Source organism: Thalassophryne amazonica, chromosome 10 (assembly GCF_902500255.1).
Source record: "Thalassophryne amazonica chromosome 10, fThaAma1.1, whole genome shotgun sequence".
Classification (NCBI taxonomy): Eukaryota; Metazoa; Chordata; class Actinopteri; order Batrachoidiformes; family Batrachoididae; genus Thalassophryne; species Thalassophryne amazonica.
The window spans coordinates 74,430,100-74,445,479 of NC_047112.1; the positions used below are offsets into that span (position 1 = coordinate 74,430,100).

General features: G+C 39.5%; 1 protein-coding gene across 1 annotated transcript in view; it reads right to left on the bottom strand.

Moving 5' to 3' along the window:
- Nucleotides 1-6,311: 6,311 nt before the first annotated feature.
- The window catches only part of cilp2 (cartilage intermediate layer protein 2), a 33,068-nt gene continuing 23,999 nt past the window's right edge, over nucleotides 6,312-15,380 (bottom strand). Inside the window, 3 exon segments of the mRNA XM_034179194.1 lie at nucleotides 6,312-6,348; nucleotides 6,970-7,297; nucleotides 7,299-9,393. Of these exon segments, the coding sequence (XP_034035085.1) occupies nucleotides 6,982-7,297; nucleotides 7,299-9,393 (2,411 nt within the window). The 3' untranslated portion in view covers nucleotides 6,312-6,348; nucleotides 6,970-6,981.

The following is a 15,380-nucleotide window of genomic DNA, read 5'->3' on the forward strand; positions in this document are numbered from 1 at the left end:
TTTTTTTTTTTAAAGAAATTAGCATCGTAGAATCCATATTCGAATTTCATTGCAAATGTCAGACTGAAATACAAGCCAGTTAGACTGTGGGGGTGGAAATACAACCCCTGGCAAAAATTATGGAATCACCGGCTTCGGAGGATGTTCATTCAGTTGTTTAATTTAGTAGAAAAAAAGCAGATTACAGACATGACACAAAACTAAAGGCATTTCAGATGACAACTTTCTGGATTTAAGAAACACTATAAGAAATCAGGAAAAAAAAAATTGTGGCAGTCAGTAAGGGGTACTTTTTTAGACCAAGCAGAGGGAAAAAAATATGGAATCACTTAATTCTGAGGAAAAAATTATGGAATCATGAAAAACAAAAGAACGCTCCAACACATCACTAGTATTTTGTTGCACCACCTCTGGCTTTTATAACAGCTTGCAGTCTCTGAGGCATGGACTTAATGAGTGACAAACAGTACTCTTCATCAATCTGGCTCCAACGTTCTCTGATTGCTGTTGCCAGATCAGCTTTGCAGGTTGGAGCCTTGTCATGGACCATTTTCTTCAACTTCCACCAAAGATTTTCAATTGGATTAAGATCCGGACTATTTGCAGGCCATGACATTGACCCTATGTGTCTTTTTGCAAGGAATGTTTTCACAGTTTTTGCTGTATGGCAAGATGCATTATCATCTTGAAAAATGATTTCATCATCCCCAAACATCCTTTCAATTGATGGGATAAGAAAAGTGTCCAAATATCAACGTAAACTGTGCATTTATTGATGATGTAATGACAGCCATCTCCCCAGTGCCTTTACCTGACATGCAGCCCCATATCATCAATGACTGTGGACATTTACATGTTCTCTTCAGGCAGTCATCTTCATAAATCTCATTGGAACGGTACCAAACAAAAGTTCCAGCATCATCACCTTGCCCAATGCAGATTCGAGATTCATCACTGAATATGACTTTCATCCAGTCATCCACAGTCCACGACTGCTTTTCCATAGCCCATTATAACCTTGTTTTTTTCTGTTTAGGTGTTAATGGTGGCTTTCGTTTAGCTTTTCTGTATGTAAATCCCATTTTCTTTAGGCGGTTTCTTACAGTTCGGTCACAGACGTTGACTCCAGTTTCCTCCTATTCGTTCCTCATTTGTTTTGTTGTGCATTTTCGATTGTTGAGACATATTGCTTTAAGTTTTCTGTCTTGACGCTTTGATGTCTTCTTGGTCTACCAGTATGTTTGCCTTTAAAAACCTTCCCATGGTTTGTTTGTATTTGGTCCAGAGTTTAGACACAGCTGGCACCAACATCTTTAGCAACATTGCATGATGATTTACCCTCTTTTAAGAGTTTGATAATCCTCTCCTTTGTTTCAATTGACATCTCTCGTGTTGGAGCCATGATTCATGTCAGTCCACTTGGTGCAACAGCTCTCCAAGGTGTGATTACTCCTTTTTAGATGCAGAGTAACGAGCAGATTTGATTTGATGCAGGTGTTAATTTTGAGGATGAAAATTTACAGGGTGATTCCATAATTTATTCCTCAGAAATTGAGTGAGTCCATATTTTTTTTCCCTCTGCTTGGTCTAAAAAGTAACTGTTACTGACTGCCACAATTTTTTTTCCTGATTTCTTATAGTGTTTCTTAAAGCCAGAAAGTTGCCATTTGAAATGACTTTAGTTTTGTGTCATGTCTGTGATCTGCTTTTTTTTTCTACAAAATTAAACAACTGAATGAACATCCTCCGAGGCCGGTGATTCCATAATTATTGCCAAGGGTTGTACAATCAAGACCTCAATATTACTAATCTAACCTCAGTTTAAAAGTATATTTGATTTATTGTAGTTATGAAGAAAAAAATTATTCTTAGTGTTCCAATAAGCAATGTTGCAGGGTGTTACTCTGTACAGCAAACATTTTTACTTCTTTCCATTAAAAATGAAATTTTGCGATGCTTATTATTATGATTCAATATAAACCCTCCTTTTTTTGATTCGAAAGATTTAGGATTTTTTTATTATTATTATTGAAAACATTGCAAGGGCTGTTTAATTTCCTTTGAAGTTCTTTAGAAGACAAAGAAACCGTTTGGCTGTACCTCAGCTTACTTTCCCAGAAAGCCTTGCATAATGGTTTAACTCCTGTTATTGTTTCCTTGTCCTTCAAACAGCCCAGATAACGTGTCCTTATGAGGAAGCCAGTTTCCTGTCCAAGCATTCTCCTCAGAAAACGTGCATTCTTTCATGCGCGCTCGCGTTGGACACCTGGAATTCTGTCATTGGGTGCCCTGTGATGCCAAAGGTCGCTGTTATTTTCCTGTTCTTTCCCCTCCTTTAACACAACAGTGACTGCGAAAATGATTATTCCATCACGAGATAATCTCGCTCATCTTTCTCTTGATGTTTTTTGGTCTACATTTCCTCCAGTTGCTCGACAGCTGCTGGCCTCAGCTGAAATCAGCACTGGTCCTGTTTTAAAAGAACTTATCTCTACCCCCACGTGGATGCAATCATTGTTTTCCTTGCAGCATGGGTGTCTGCAGGAGAGATTTTCCCACACATCTGAGCCATCCAGTTGGTCGGCCCAAAGGCCTGTGATTGGAGAGGTCACTGTAATGGCGGCGTGCCACAAGTGGCACTCCAGTGTTTTATTTTTTTCTTTTTAAGAGTGGGAATACACAGTGGAAAGAGACTGATTCTGAAGTGGGGCCAATTACAAGTGAAGTGTTAGGCAAGCTTTTTTAATTTTATTTACACAAGCAAGTGTCCATTTACAAACATGGGCACTTTTCTAATACGGTTCGTCAATTATGTAAGGAATTACATGGAAATGCTGCTCAGCATTTTCCTGAACACAAAGCATTTCTTTGCCATTTTTGGATTGAGATTAAATTATACTTTTGTCCTGGCAGTTAACTTCTTTAAACTGGCAGAATCGAATTCTTTATTTCTCATTTCTGTCAGGATAATTAAATGGTATAAAGGACTGCATTTATATAGCACTTTCCATCTGCATCAGATGTTCAAAGTGCTTTACAATAATGCTTCACATTCACCCCAATGTCAGGCTGCTACCATACAAGGCGCTCGCTACACACCAGGAGCAACTAGGGCATTAAGGACCTTGCCCAAGGGCCTTTAATGATTTTCTGTGTCAGGCTGGGATTTGAACCAAGGATCCTCTGGTATCAGCCTATGCTTAACCACTAGACCATCACCTCCCCAATAACTACTGACCAACCTCTACTGGATCCTTGATGGTCCACAGCCCTCATTTGGATTTGGATTTGGATTAAATCAGATTTAAATTCTTCTCCTGTGGGTCTGCAAGTAGCCTTTTTTAGATACGTTTTTGAATCTTATTTTTGTATAGTTATACACTGACTTCAAATCAAATATACTTTGTCTACCTGCCTGACTACACCACCGTCAAACTGCTACACCCGCATACCAGCCCTTCAAAAATATGCATATTGCACTATATTTCACCTGCCTGACTTGTTTCCATGGGTATTACTTTGCTGTTCAGGAACTAGTGGTTGTTTGGTTTTAAGTGATTTGCAACACACAAGTTTCTATAGGCTCCAATGGGTCACTTTCTCATTGTTATGGAAATGGTCAATAACAGAATTAACATATACATATTTTTGTAAAATTGCTCAGACCCCATGGTTTATATTCGATCAAGTTAAATCCCCAATTACCATGAGTTTTTCTGAAAATTACAAGAAATCCCCTTGCCCTCACTGTATTTCAATAACAGGTCTGCAAACTAATTCCATTGAAGTAATAAACTCAATAAAACATAAATGAATATCTTATTGGCATAATGCAAATGGGAAATGGTGTCATATATTTGAAATAATTTCACAACAAATTAACAACTGCAGCAGGTCCAAAAACTTCCATGGGAATCAACTTGTGACATATTTGTTCATACACCATTGTGATGATTTAGGAAATCCTGGTCAATACATTTTAAGGTACATGTGTGGTTTTGGCAGTGGCTCCCAAGTGGAAGTATTGTTAATTTGTATTTCTTTAATGAAGAGACAGGCCGGCCAAAGGGTGTTGAACAAAGGGTAAAATCAGCTGAAGCATCCAAATAAAAGCTTATTAGAGTCTATTACGTACAAAGAAGTGAAGAATGATAACAGTTAAATAATGTGCTGAAAGTCACTCAAAAAATGCCATGTTCAAGATTTTGGACAAATATTTTGACCATATTAATTGTCGTACTTCAAGGGTTGATTTGTACAAAAGCAACACTTCTTGCTGTATCAGGTTGTTACATGCTGATCTTTAAGACAAAGTTATTGCACATCATAAAAAAGGCACACCAGCAAAAATAAAATGATTTTAGATTCTGAAATAGCTGCTGTAAATGTTTCTTAGAACAAATATGAGACTACAGTAAAACTCGCATATAATTGGATTCAGGTGGACCCACAAATTTTGTCCGTTATAATTGAAATCTGCTATATTTATAAAACGGACAAATCCATTATATGTATGTAACGAATTAGTTACAGTCAGGAGGCGCCGAATGATCTACAGGGAATCCCCAGTGCCTATTAGGCTTATGTATTTTGTTGATTAAATGCTTGACCTTGAATAGGAGCCTGCCTCATTTAATGGCCGGATCAAAACTTCGTCTGAAAAAATAAACACCTGCCTTAAATAAGCGCCGGGCATTATGCGCATTAAAAATATTACATTTAGTCGTCACCCTTTTTTTTTCTAAGTCCGCTGTGCAGTAATAATATCCTAAAGCCTGATTCGTGCTCCTACAGCTCGGTAACTCCGTGGCCATGCAATGAAGTCAACGAGTGCGTGACCCTATTAAACTTCTCCATTGCTTTGGTGGGCATCTTATTGCAATTTAACCACAGGAACAGTGGCTTTTCTGGAGCAATTTGTCCCTCAATGAGCTCACTTCTTTATACAATCCTCAATCTCCAAACCAACATTACAGTGTACAATTTTCCTCCATGAATTGTGGGTCATTGAGCTTCTATTTCCGACTCCGTGTTATAAAATTGGTCATATTTACAGACTTTTTTGCCAAACATTCCTCTATTTGAGCCATGATCAAAATGTAATTGGCGTGTGCAGCCAGAAAAGTGATCAATCGCAGCCCTTGCGGTCTCCCTCACTCAGCAGGTGCATGTCAGACTAAGGGGAGGGTTCACAGCCATGCAGAGGGCTCTGATCTAAAGCAGTTATTTTTGTCTCTTCTGAGCACGGTTTGAAAAAGTAACGCTCAGGGCTTTTAATCAAGGAAATACGGTACCCACTTTCCTCAAAATCGGCAAGTGTCAGTGCTGAACTTCATTTCGTACCTCTGTTACTGGGCACATCCAGACTGCTCTGTCCTGTACATGAGAGGGGTTTTAATGGAAATCCATTGCAATGGAGCGGGACATTTGTCCAGTGTGAGCAAAAATTGTTATACAAATCCGGTCTATATGGTGTTTTATTACATGGGAAAACCATAAAAAAAACTGTGACTTTTGCTTTTGAGTATCCAGTTTATACGATGATGGTTTAAGCGAGTTTTACTGTACACTGTTCTGAGTCACTTGTTCTTTGGGGCTAAAGCTGAATATCTTGAAAACAAGAAGAAATTGTATTTGCCTACTAATCAGTTTCATTTTGTGAATACTTGTAGATGCTTGTCTTGGCAAATGCCTCGGCTTTGTGCATTCTAAGTAGGTGTGGAAGGAACATTGGCCAAATAGTCCCAGTTGACAAATTGTCACACGAAAGAAAACCATTTCAAAGCATGACTGAAAAAACATCATGTGTTTCCCCAGGGCTTCACGGTTCACCTGCACCAACACGTCTAGTTTGAGGTTGCCAGTTCCGTACTCGGAAAAAAAAAAAGTCTGCCACATAGAACGAGGCCCTCTTGCTCGTTTTCTGTCAAATCTGAAAAGAAATCATGAGTTCAGCAAAAGGCAGTGACCCATTATGAGGTGTTTGGGGTGTTGGTGTAGCATTTAGTTTCAGTGATGGTTTGGTTTTACTTCAAGCAATGAGACATATCAACATAATGAGGAATTTTGAGAATAAAAAACAAAAAAGATTAAAAGCATAATCAAACTGATTAAACTAAGCAGGTAGTTCTATTATATGTAAGCAAATAATTCATGTCTATTATGGATGGCAGACATAAATAGTAATATTTCCTGAACCCTTCAAGTAAGTATACAGAATATATTCAGTCATGCTAATTTTTCAGAATTGCTGTCTGACTCGGATTTCTGATTTTCCTTTCATAATCAACAGATGGACTACTTTTATTTCTTTGATGAGATGCCAGCATTTCAGTCTTTACCAAAGATCTAGAGATGAAAAAGGAAAAAGAACTATTTAGACAGTATGATTAATACAAATGTGTCTCAATGTTTTATGGTAATGAGTGGTTCCCAATCACACTCCTCAGGGAGGCATAACCTGCACGTTTTTTATCTCTGTGCTCTGAAAGAAGCTGATTCGTTCATTCCAACCTGGTCTCACGGCAAGTCGTGATTCAGCAGCACGAAATATACATTAATCTATTGGTTCGTGATATTGTGACGAAAAGCACCTCATTTTCGTCACAGCAGCACAAATTCATTCTGATTCATGCCATGACAGCTGCATGAAATTAAAAGTAAAGCGGGGGGGGGGTTATGGTTAGGGTGGGGGGGGGAGTAGGGTTAGGTTATGGTTAAGGTTAGGGTTGGGGTAGGAGTAGGGTTAGTAATAGTAAGTTAAAAAAAAATAAAAAATTTGACTAATTTCATCACGGGAGCACGAAAAAAAAAGTGAGACTGGGCTGTTTGTTCAGGTGTGCTCTGCCAATCAAAAGCTAACAGACACTTGTCAGAGCCAAACAGTTGTAGCTAAAGCAAGAGAGAGACAGAAAATGCAGGTTTCAGCTCCCTGGGAACTAGAAGTAGGAACCACTGATCTAAACCAACCTTAGAACAAACTTATTGTTGCTGCTGGTTGCGCATGGGTACCCTCCGTCTGCTCGTGGAGCTGACTCTGCGACTCTGGCTCCTGCCTTGCTGCTCAGAGGCATAGGCCACCACCCGAGTGGAGGACCTCTGCACTTGTAGACCCTCTGACTCCCTCATGTCCCTCGCCATCTGTGACAGCGTCTGACCTGGGTTGGTCTGGAGACGCTGGAAAAGACTTTCCCTGTTAATTTTCCTCTCTGGACAGCTGAAGGTCAGTGCCACTCCAGTATCTGATTTCATCTCTCTGGAGAAACCATCTGAAGTGCCATCAAAGCAACGACCATAGCAATCTCTTTGCAAGCCTAGGATTCTGGTCGGTAACAGTGTAGATGCCGTAGTTGTGTCCTAAAGGATCCACCGGGGCCAACATGCTGAATGCATGAGAGTCATTATTTTGAACGACTGGTGGATGTTTGATGAGATACTCTTGCAGGAGGTTGTTGGTGCCAATCCTGCGACAGTTCCCCTGTGGAATGACTACTATGAGGGATCTGTCCACATCAGCTTGGTCAAACAGCATCCCACTACATTTGAACTCCAAACAAGCTGCTGAGACATTGGCCTCTCGCATGTCGCGGGTGCTTCGTATATCTCGAATGCCATAAAGTTTGCCTGTTGTAAATCGATGAGTTCCTCCTAGATTTCTTGATCTGACCATAACTTCCTTCTGTCCATAGATCTTTACCTTAATGTAACATGCTCTAAACTCCTGGGGGTTAGGCCACCAGGAGAGGTAATGTCCTGTCCAGGTTGTCAAATCATTCTCCTCAAACGGAACAACATTGTATTCATACTTGTCCTTTTCCACTCTGAAGAACCGAAAATGATTTGCATCAAAAGGAGCATTTTCACAGCCTATTAAATTCTGATATGGATATATTGGACCATTGGTCTCATCAAGATTATTTTGGTTAGGCTTTGCCAAGTTAATTTTGAAGGCTGTTTTCTTCAGAGCTGGATCCTCATGGTCTGAACGCTGGTAGGCGATTTTGTCTAAATACGGCTGAGACACTCCGATTATGTTTGGGTTCATCTTGGGGGAGGAAGGAGCTGCCTCTAGTTCTTCACCTGCGATATTCGCTGTGACATAAGCTGTATAAGCATCAGGTGTCCGAGCATCACAGAAAGCTGGTAAACAGGCACCGTTGGTCCCAGTTATGACACTGTCAAAGCGGCCCCATGCCCGAGGATTGGAGGAAAAACCTGGCTTGGGTTCCAAATTTATTAAAGTTATCACTACACCTTCTAGCTGTTCGCTAGGAAGGAATTTATCACTCATGTAGGCACGGACCTTGACATAGCAGCGCCGGTTCTCAGGCACATCTAAATTGAAGAGCCTACGCTCTCTGATTTCCATGTTGCCTATAAGGAATGTCCGCTCTTCTCTTTTGCTCCGTCCGTGACCTCCAGTAGTCGTGGTGTAATTGAAGTCGCTTTCTTCCTCCCAAATTCCAGTGTCTGGGTTCAAAGACCATAGTTTCATTTTGCCAATGTGTTCCTGCATTTTGACATGCTGTGTGTCAAGAAGGACTTGGACTGCTCCAGCTCCAAGCATTTCTTGGTTGGTTTCATCTCTGAAGTCAACGGCGAACATGCCATAGGTCCGCAAAGGAAGCATGTCACCATCATCATCCACAAAATTCAGGTCACCAGGAGCTGCGGCTGCCATGGTAATATTTCTTGGGTCAATGAACGTGACACTGGCTTTCACTGTTCCTTCGTAAATATCTCCATTGTCTTTATGAAAGGAATTGGGAGGAATAACCAACTGACCAATGGGATCTTCATCTTTAATTTCTCCTAAATCAAAAGAGTTGGTTTCCGCCGCATCAATGTCAATCGGGGTCTGCTTTCGCATCACTTTGACCTCGTGGTAGATGGATCCACCTTTCTTGTCAAAGATGAACACTTTAGGAGTGTCAATAAACTTCTCAGTGGGGTCCACAAAACGTACCACTAATCTTTGAGTGTCAGGTGGAATTTGTAAGGTGAAACCTCCTTGGAATCCTGTGGTACCCACCCTCTCTTTACCAATGTAGATGTGCCCAAAGCGTAGCGGCTCATTGTTGTCAGCTGTGACCACTCTGCCACGAACCAGCAGTGTAGGCTGCACACACTTCTGACAGCTGCACTGCGTCACAGCCCGGATAGGGAGTATGTAGCTGCCGCAGTCAATTGTTCGACTTTCCATATTTTGGACACCACAACAGAATACAGCTCCATCTCTGCATCGCATGTCAAAGTCTAGGGAACCAGCACATTTATTGTGAGGGCAGCGGCCAGCGTTGTAGTACTTGGAGTCTGTTCCAGGTTGAACACAGTCCATCGGCAATCTGATTAGGTGGCTCTCAGGGGTGGAATTGCATGCTGGTGTCCCTTTTTCTGTGAATTACACAATATAATGTATTACATTGTTGTTATTGTTGTAACACTGATACACACACAGAGACATACATATATATATAGAGAGAGAGAGAGAGAGAGAGAGAGAGAGAGAGAGAGAGAGAGAGAGAGAGAGAGAGAGAGAGAGAGAGAGAGAGAGAGAGAGAGAGAGAGAGAGAGAGAGAATACATGGTCACATAAGGAACACTCACAGAACATAAGATAAAGTGTCTACAACAGGTAAAAAAAAAAAAAAATACAGGTAAAAATAGGTAAAAATAAAAGAAAAATGCCCCTCCCACTTCACTCCTGGTCTGGATTATATCTGTTATTAGTGTCAGACATTGCATCCGCCATGATATGACACAACACCCAACAACTGATGCTATTTCCAGACTGTCAGTGTATTAATTGCCCAAGTCAGCTTCATAACTCACTCAAACAGGCGAACACTTGAGTGAGAAAGACAGGTCGAAGTCCCAACACAAAGCCTGATGCAATACAATGCATCATTTTACAATCAAGAATCAGTAAGCAGATTTTTGTCCTTTGTTACACAAACATAAATGGCAGTCGGGAATAGAAAGCCAGGAGTACATCACATTTACACATCTCCTGATGACAAGATCTGGAAAACTTTCTGCCCAAGGAGCGATGGCAGTTGTGCATAAGGGCTTTTATTTTATTTTATTTTTTTTTTGAAAATGAAGAACACAAGACATTTTTAATAGTATCAGGTTTTGGGTTTTTTGTTTTGTTTTTGTTTTTGGTTTGTTTGTTTGTTTATTTGGCAATGATAATGTCCATTTAAAATTTACTGCTTCGAAAGACAAAAAAAACAAACAAATAAACCTAAAAACAGTGTCACCTTTAAGACATGTTATTTTTATTCTACTCCAGGCTGTTAGGGAGAAACCAAATCATTATGAGTCACCTCCTCCTCTGCAACTTGTATCACATTTACTATAATTATAATATCTGTAAAATAATTTAGGCTGTTGTGCAAAGTATGATCAATATTTCCAACAATATTCCCAAATATAGCCTGCAGTAATTTTGACATGTCACTTTATTCCATGCAAATTTCTCCATGTGAAGTGGAGTTGCGTCAGGAAGGGCATCCGGCGTAAAACCTGTGCCAATTCAACATGCAGATCCACCTTGGATTTGCTGTGGCAACCCCGAGTGCAAACAAGGGAACAGCCGAAGGGAGTTACTTTACTTTATTCCATGCAAAACTGATTTGGAACCAGCCTGAATGATCAGATTTAATTATACAGTATGTGCCAAGCATGCATTAGGAGAAACATATGCAGGATTTGCAATATCTCCTAAGCCCTGAGGAGACAACCTGTAGCACCACACTGTAGGACATCTGCATTCTAGTGGAAGGCAAAAGTTTTCATTTATAAACTTCGGTGGGAGGGCTGCTCTGTGTTTGGTTTCCTGTGCATGTGAGATCAGTCTCCAAGGTTTGGTTGTTAACCCCTTAACGCCCATCATCGCATATATGCTACAATCTCTGACTCAAATATGCAACTTACCAAATTGACCTGTATGCCCGTTGTCGGAAATTTGCAACATACCATCATTATTATTATAACATTATAACATAAAGTCATTACCAGAATACCCAATATTACTATCTAGTTTTTGTGCAAAAGTGAAATTAATAATCTCAACATTATTTACCATCTACTTAAAGGCAAAAACACACACAAAACATTTTTTTATATACAGTTATATAAATTCGGGCATTAAGGGGTTAATTACTGAATGTTTAAGCACAATCTTCTCTGACAACCTTATGTGCTTTCCCATACACTGCATTCTGAAACCGCAGGCCAACTTTGTGTTCCAAAAGTGAAAAAGAAGTTAGAAGGTTCCAGGGCTTTCTCTGAAATAATCTGCTTTGCACAGATATCCGAGTCTGATGAGTAGATTAAATCCAGATTCTAATCCAGTTACATTCTTTTCTGTGAATCTGGTTAATCGTGAGAGATTTCAGACCATTAATACCGCAAATCGTCAGACACAACAGGGTTATTCCCTAATTTAAAACACATCTCTTACAACTCTTCAAGTTAGCTACAAAAATTTTCGATGGAAACCAACACTTTTAAACAATCAACATCAATTTTATAATAGTATTGCAGAAATTCAATTATAACAGGTTTCCTGATTACCCAATGACCAAGGCACCTTTGTTGGTTGCAATAAAAGCACACGAACCATTGTCGTATCCTGGGAACAGATTACATCCGGGTCACGGCACCATTTTGTTATTTCTACCCAGTTCTTTCATATAATTTACTGCCCCTTACAAAGAACCAAACCATTGTATTCCTCATTTTTAGTTTATTAAAGATCACGACAAAAACCAGGCCTGTGTCCCTCACAGACAGTGTCCATCTTGTGAAGGCACATAAAGTAGCTTGTACAGCACTTTTATACAATGTGGGTGTTAACAATGGGTGTGGTTTAGTCTCACATTTCTAACATTACTGGCTCTCACCAACAGGGGGAGCTCTCCCTGTGTCTGAAACCTGGACATATGATGGAACTGAAACTTAACTTACATTTCTCAGAACTTCCAAACAAATAACACAAATACTTGATAGGTAACATAAAATAAAGAATTAGCACAGATATTATTTAACAATATCATTACTGTGCTACTTATTGTGTTACCGTTTGCGACATATGTCCCTATAATAATTAACTTTTCAGTAACATGAATGAACTCAGGTTAACAGGTTTTTATGGAAGTCACATTCAACTAAGCACTTCTGCATAATGTCAAAATATGAAAAGAAATTGCACCGGATTTATAGATTAAGGCACGCCTCTAATCTCTGAGGCCCAGGTGTTATCCTGCACAGAGTTTCTCATACTGCAATCAATTCTGAGGTACAAAACTAATTTCTGAAGCCTGGGATCAATTGCTTTTGCGGTCTTCCATGGAAACCCTGTTTATAATCAGTTTCATCGTTACTCTCCCGCACAGATGTGGAAATATATTCTTGTCAGATTCAACCACAATACAAGGCACAGAAACAATTCACTTGCAGTCTTGGATTAAACATCAGCCTGGGATGCTCGGGTGAAACTGGGTGTGAGGTTGATTAGAAAGCTGTAGCGCAGAAAGCTGATCTGTTTTCTAAGATTCCTGATTTCCCTGCAGTGTTTGTACAATAACTGGCTCCCTGACTCTTTGGTAGCACGTTGTGGTTTTATTTAAATCCTACTTAATGCATGGACATGGCTCATGGATGATGTTGCTGGAGCCCTGGCATTCCTTATAAGTGACTGAAATCTTTGTAGCAGCTGCCACATACAGTGTAAAATGAAGTGTGATTGCATTTTTTATCAGTGGTTACACTTGAACCCATGTAGGAACAAATGCATTCGAGAATGGGCCATCAGGAGCTTTGTTCCTTCTGTAATACTTAAAAACTGGAACACGGTGTTTCACACATTTTAGTATAGAGGAGGATTTTCTTAAACACAAGCAAGACATGACAGTTCAGCTACAATTTGCCAGAATCTACATCTGAGATGCAAAATTAGAGTTGATGTTTTGGTGAAAGAAAACCTTCCTCTGTGCCACTTCATCATGAAGCTGTATAACTGGGGGTACAAAATGCAAAACATGCACTGTGCACAATTTCTTCAATCATACCCACATAAGCCTATAAATTCTTCTGGCATGTCTGGGTATCTTGATGGCTTTCCTCACTCTTCTCCTTCTTGCACAGTCACTCAGTTTTTGAGAACTGACTGCTCCATATATATTTACCATTGAGTGTCATACTGTTTGTATTTCTTCATAACTGATGTAAATAAAGTCCAAGACATGGATGGATGGATGGATGAGATTTATTGTTATTGTCATTACAAGTGCAACAACAACGAGATTACGCATACATCCACACTCACATTTCCACAGACAAGATACAGCAATTAATTCACAATTATTACTTGTTTACCGTAATAATAACACTCATCAGAATTCAGACAACACATACACATTTGACATTGTTTATGTGCACTGAACTTGAAACAGTCCATTTTCCAAATTGAGGTGATGTGAGTGTGTGGTAGCTGCTGCAACAGGAGTTGCGCTGCTGCTAGCGTGGGGGGAGTCCCAAGCTGTTTTTCAAGTCATATTCAGTGACTTGAAAATGTTCATGTATCCATCCCCTGACTTGTCTGAAGAAAACTGGCAATAAAACTGATTATACCAAAGCATTCCATGACTTATGCAACCCATCATCTTGGCTTTTATATTTTTAATTCATTTATATCAAGTTGTAGAGATTTGCTTAGTTTAAGGAAGGTTATTTTTTAAATGTTTATTTTTTGTATTTGAAATGGCTAAAATGTGTGAAATACCAAGTATTCCAATACATTTGGAGGGCACTTCTGCTCAAAAGTTTGCATACCCTCCTATAATTTTTTTTTTTTTTTTTTTTGGCCATTTTTAAGAGAATATGTATGATAACACAAAAACTTTTCTTTCACTCATGGTTACTTTTTGAGTGAAGCCATTTATTGTCAAACAGCTGTGTTTACTCTTTTTAAATCATAATGACAACACAAACTACCCAAATGACCCTGATCAAAAGTTTGCATCCCCCTGTTCTTAATACCGTGTGTTGCACCCTTTAACATCAATGACAGCTTGGAGTCTTTTGTGGTCGTTGTGAATGAGGCTCTCTGATATGGGGTTAAAATTGTCTCAATATTTGTAAATGCACGCAGGGTGATCTACAAATAATCATTGATTTGCAAATGTGTTCAGATATCCACAAATGCACATTTCATATTTGTAACTTGTAAATTGGTCTTTGCAAATAATGTTGTATTTGCAAATATAAAACTTAATTTGTAAAAAAAAAAAAAAAATACATTTGTAAAACTGGAAAATGTATTTGTGAATTGAGTTTCAGCATTTGTGGATCACCAATTACACGCATTCATCGCTTTCCTCTGCGACGTAATTTTGAGACATTCTTTTCGCGAAATCCACACAGATCAACAAACAAATGCCTACTGATTCACAAATACACACTCACACACACCGGATATCCACTAGATGGCAGTGTGGTTCCATTCATTGATGTTGCAAGCTGAAACTATATGCTCCCGGATGAGAGAAGACTGACATTTCAGAATAATTCACTTCACATTACCGTAATGGAGGCATCTGATGGATCAATCAATCAATCAACTTTTTTCTTGTATAGCGCCAAATCACAACAAACAGTTGCCCCAAGGCGCTCCACATTGCAAGGCAAGGCCATACAATAATTATGAAACACAGTCTACGTCTAAAGCAACATAACCAAGGGATGGTCCAGGGTCACCCGATCCAGCCCTAACTATAAGCCTTAGCGAAAAGGAAAGTTTTAAGCCTAATCTTAAAAGTAGAGAGGGTATCTGTCTCCCTGATCTGAATTGGAGCTGGTTCACAGGAGAGGAGCCTGAAAGCTGAAGGCTCTGCCTCCCATTCTACTCTTACAAACCCTAGGAACTACAAGTAAGCCCGCAGTCTGAGAGCGAAGCGCTCTAATGGGGTAATATGGTACTACGAGGTCCCTAAGATAAGATGGGACATGATTATTCAAAACCTTATAAGTAAGAAGAAGAATTTTAAATTCTATTCTAGCATTAACAGGAAGCCAATGAAGGGAGGCCAACACGGGTGAGATATGCTCTCTCCTGCTAGTCCCCGTCAGTACTCTAGCTGCAGCATTCTGAACCAACTGAAGGCTTTTTAGGGAACTTTTAGGACAACCTGATAATAATGAATTACAATAGTCCAGCCTAGAGGAAATAAATGCATGAATTAGTTTTTCAGCATCACTCTGAGACAAGACCTTTCTGATTTTAGAGATATTGCGTAAATGCAAAAAGGCAGTCCTACATATTTGTTTAATAGCGCTTTGAATGACATATCCTGATCAAAAATAACTCCAAGATTT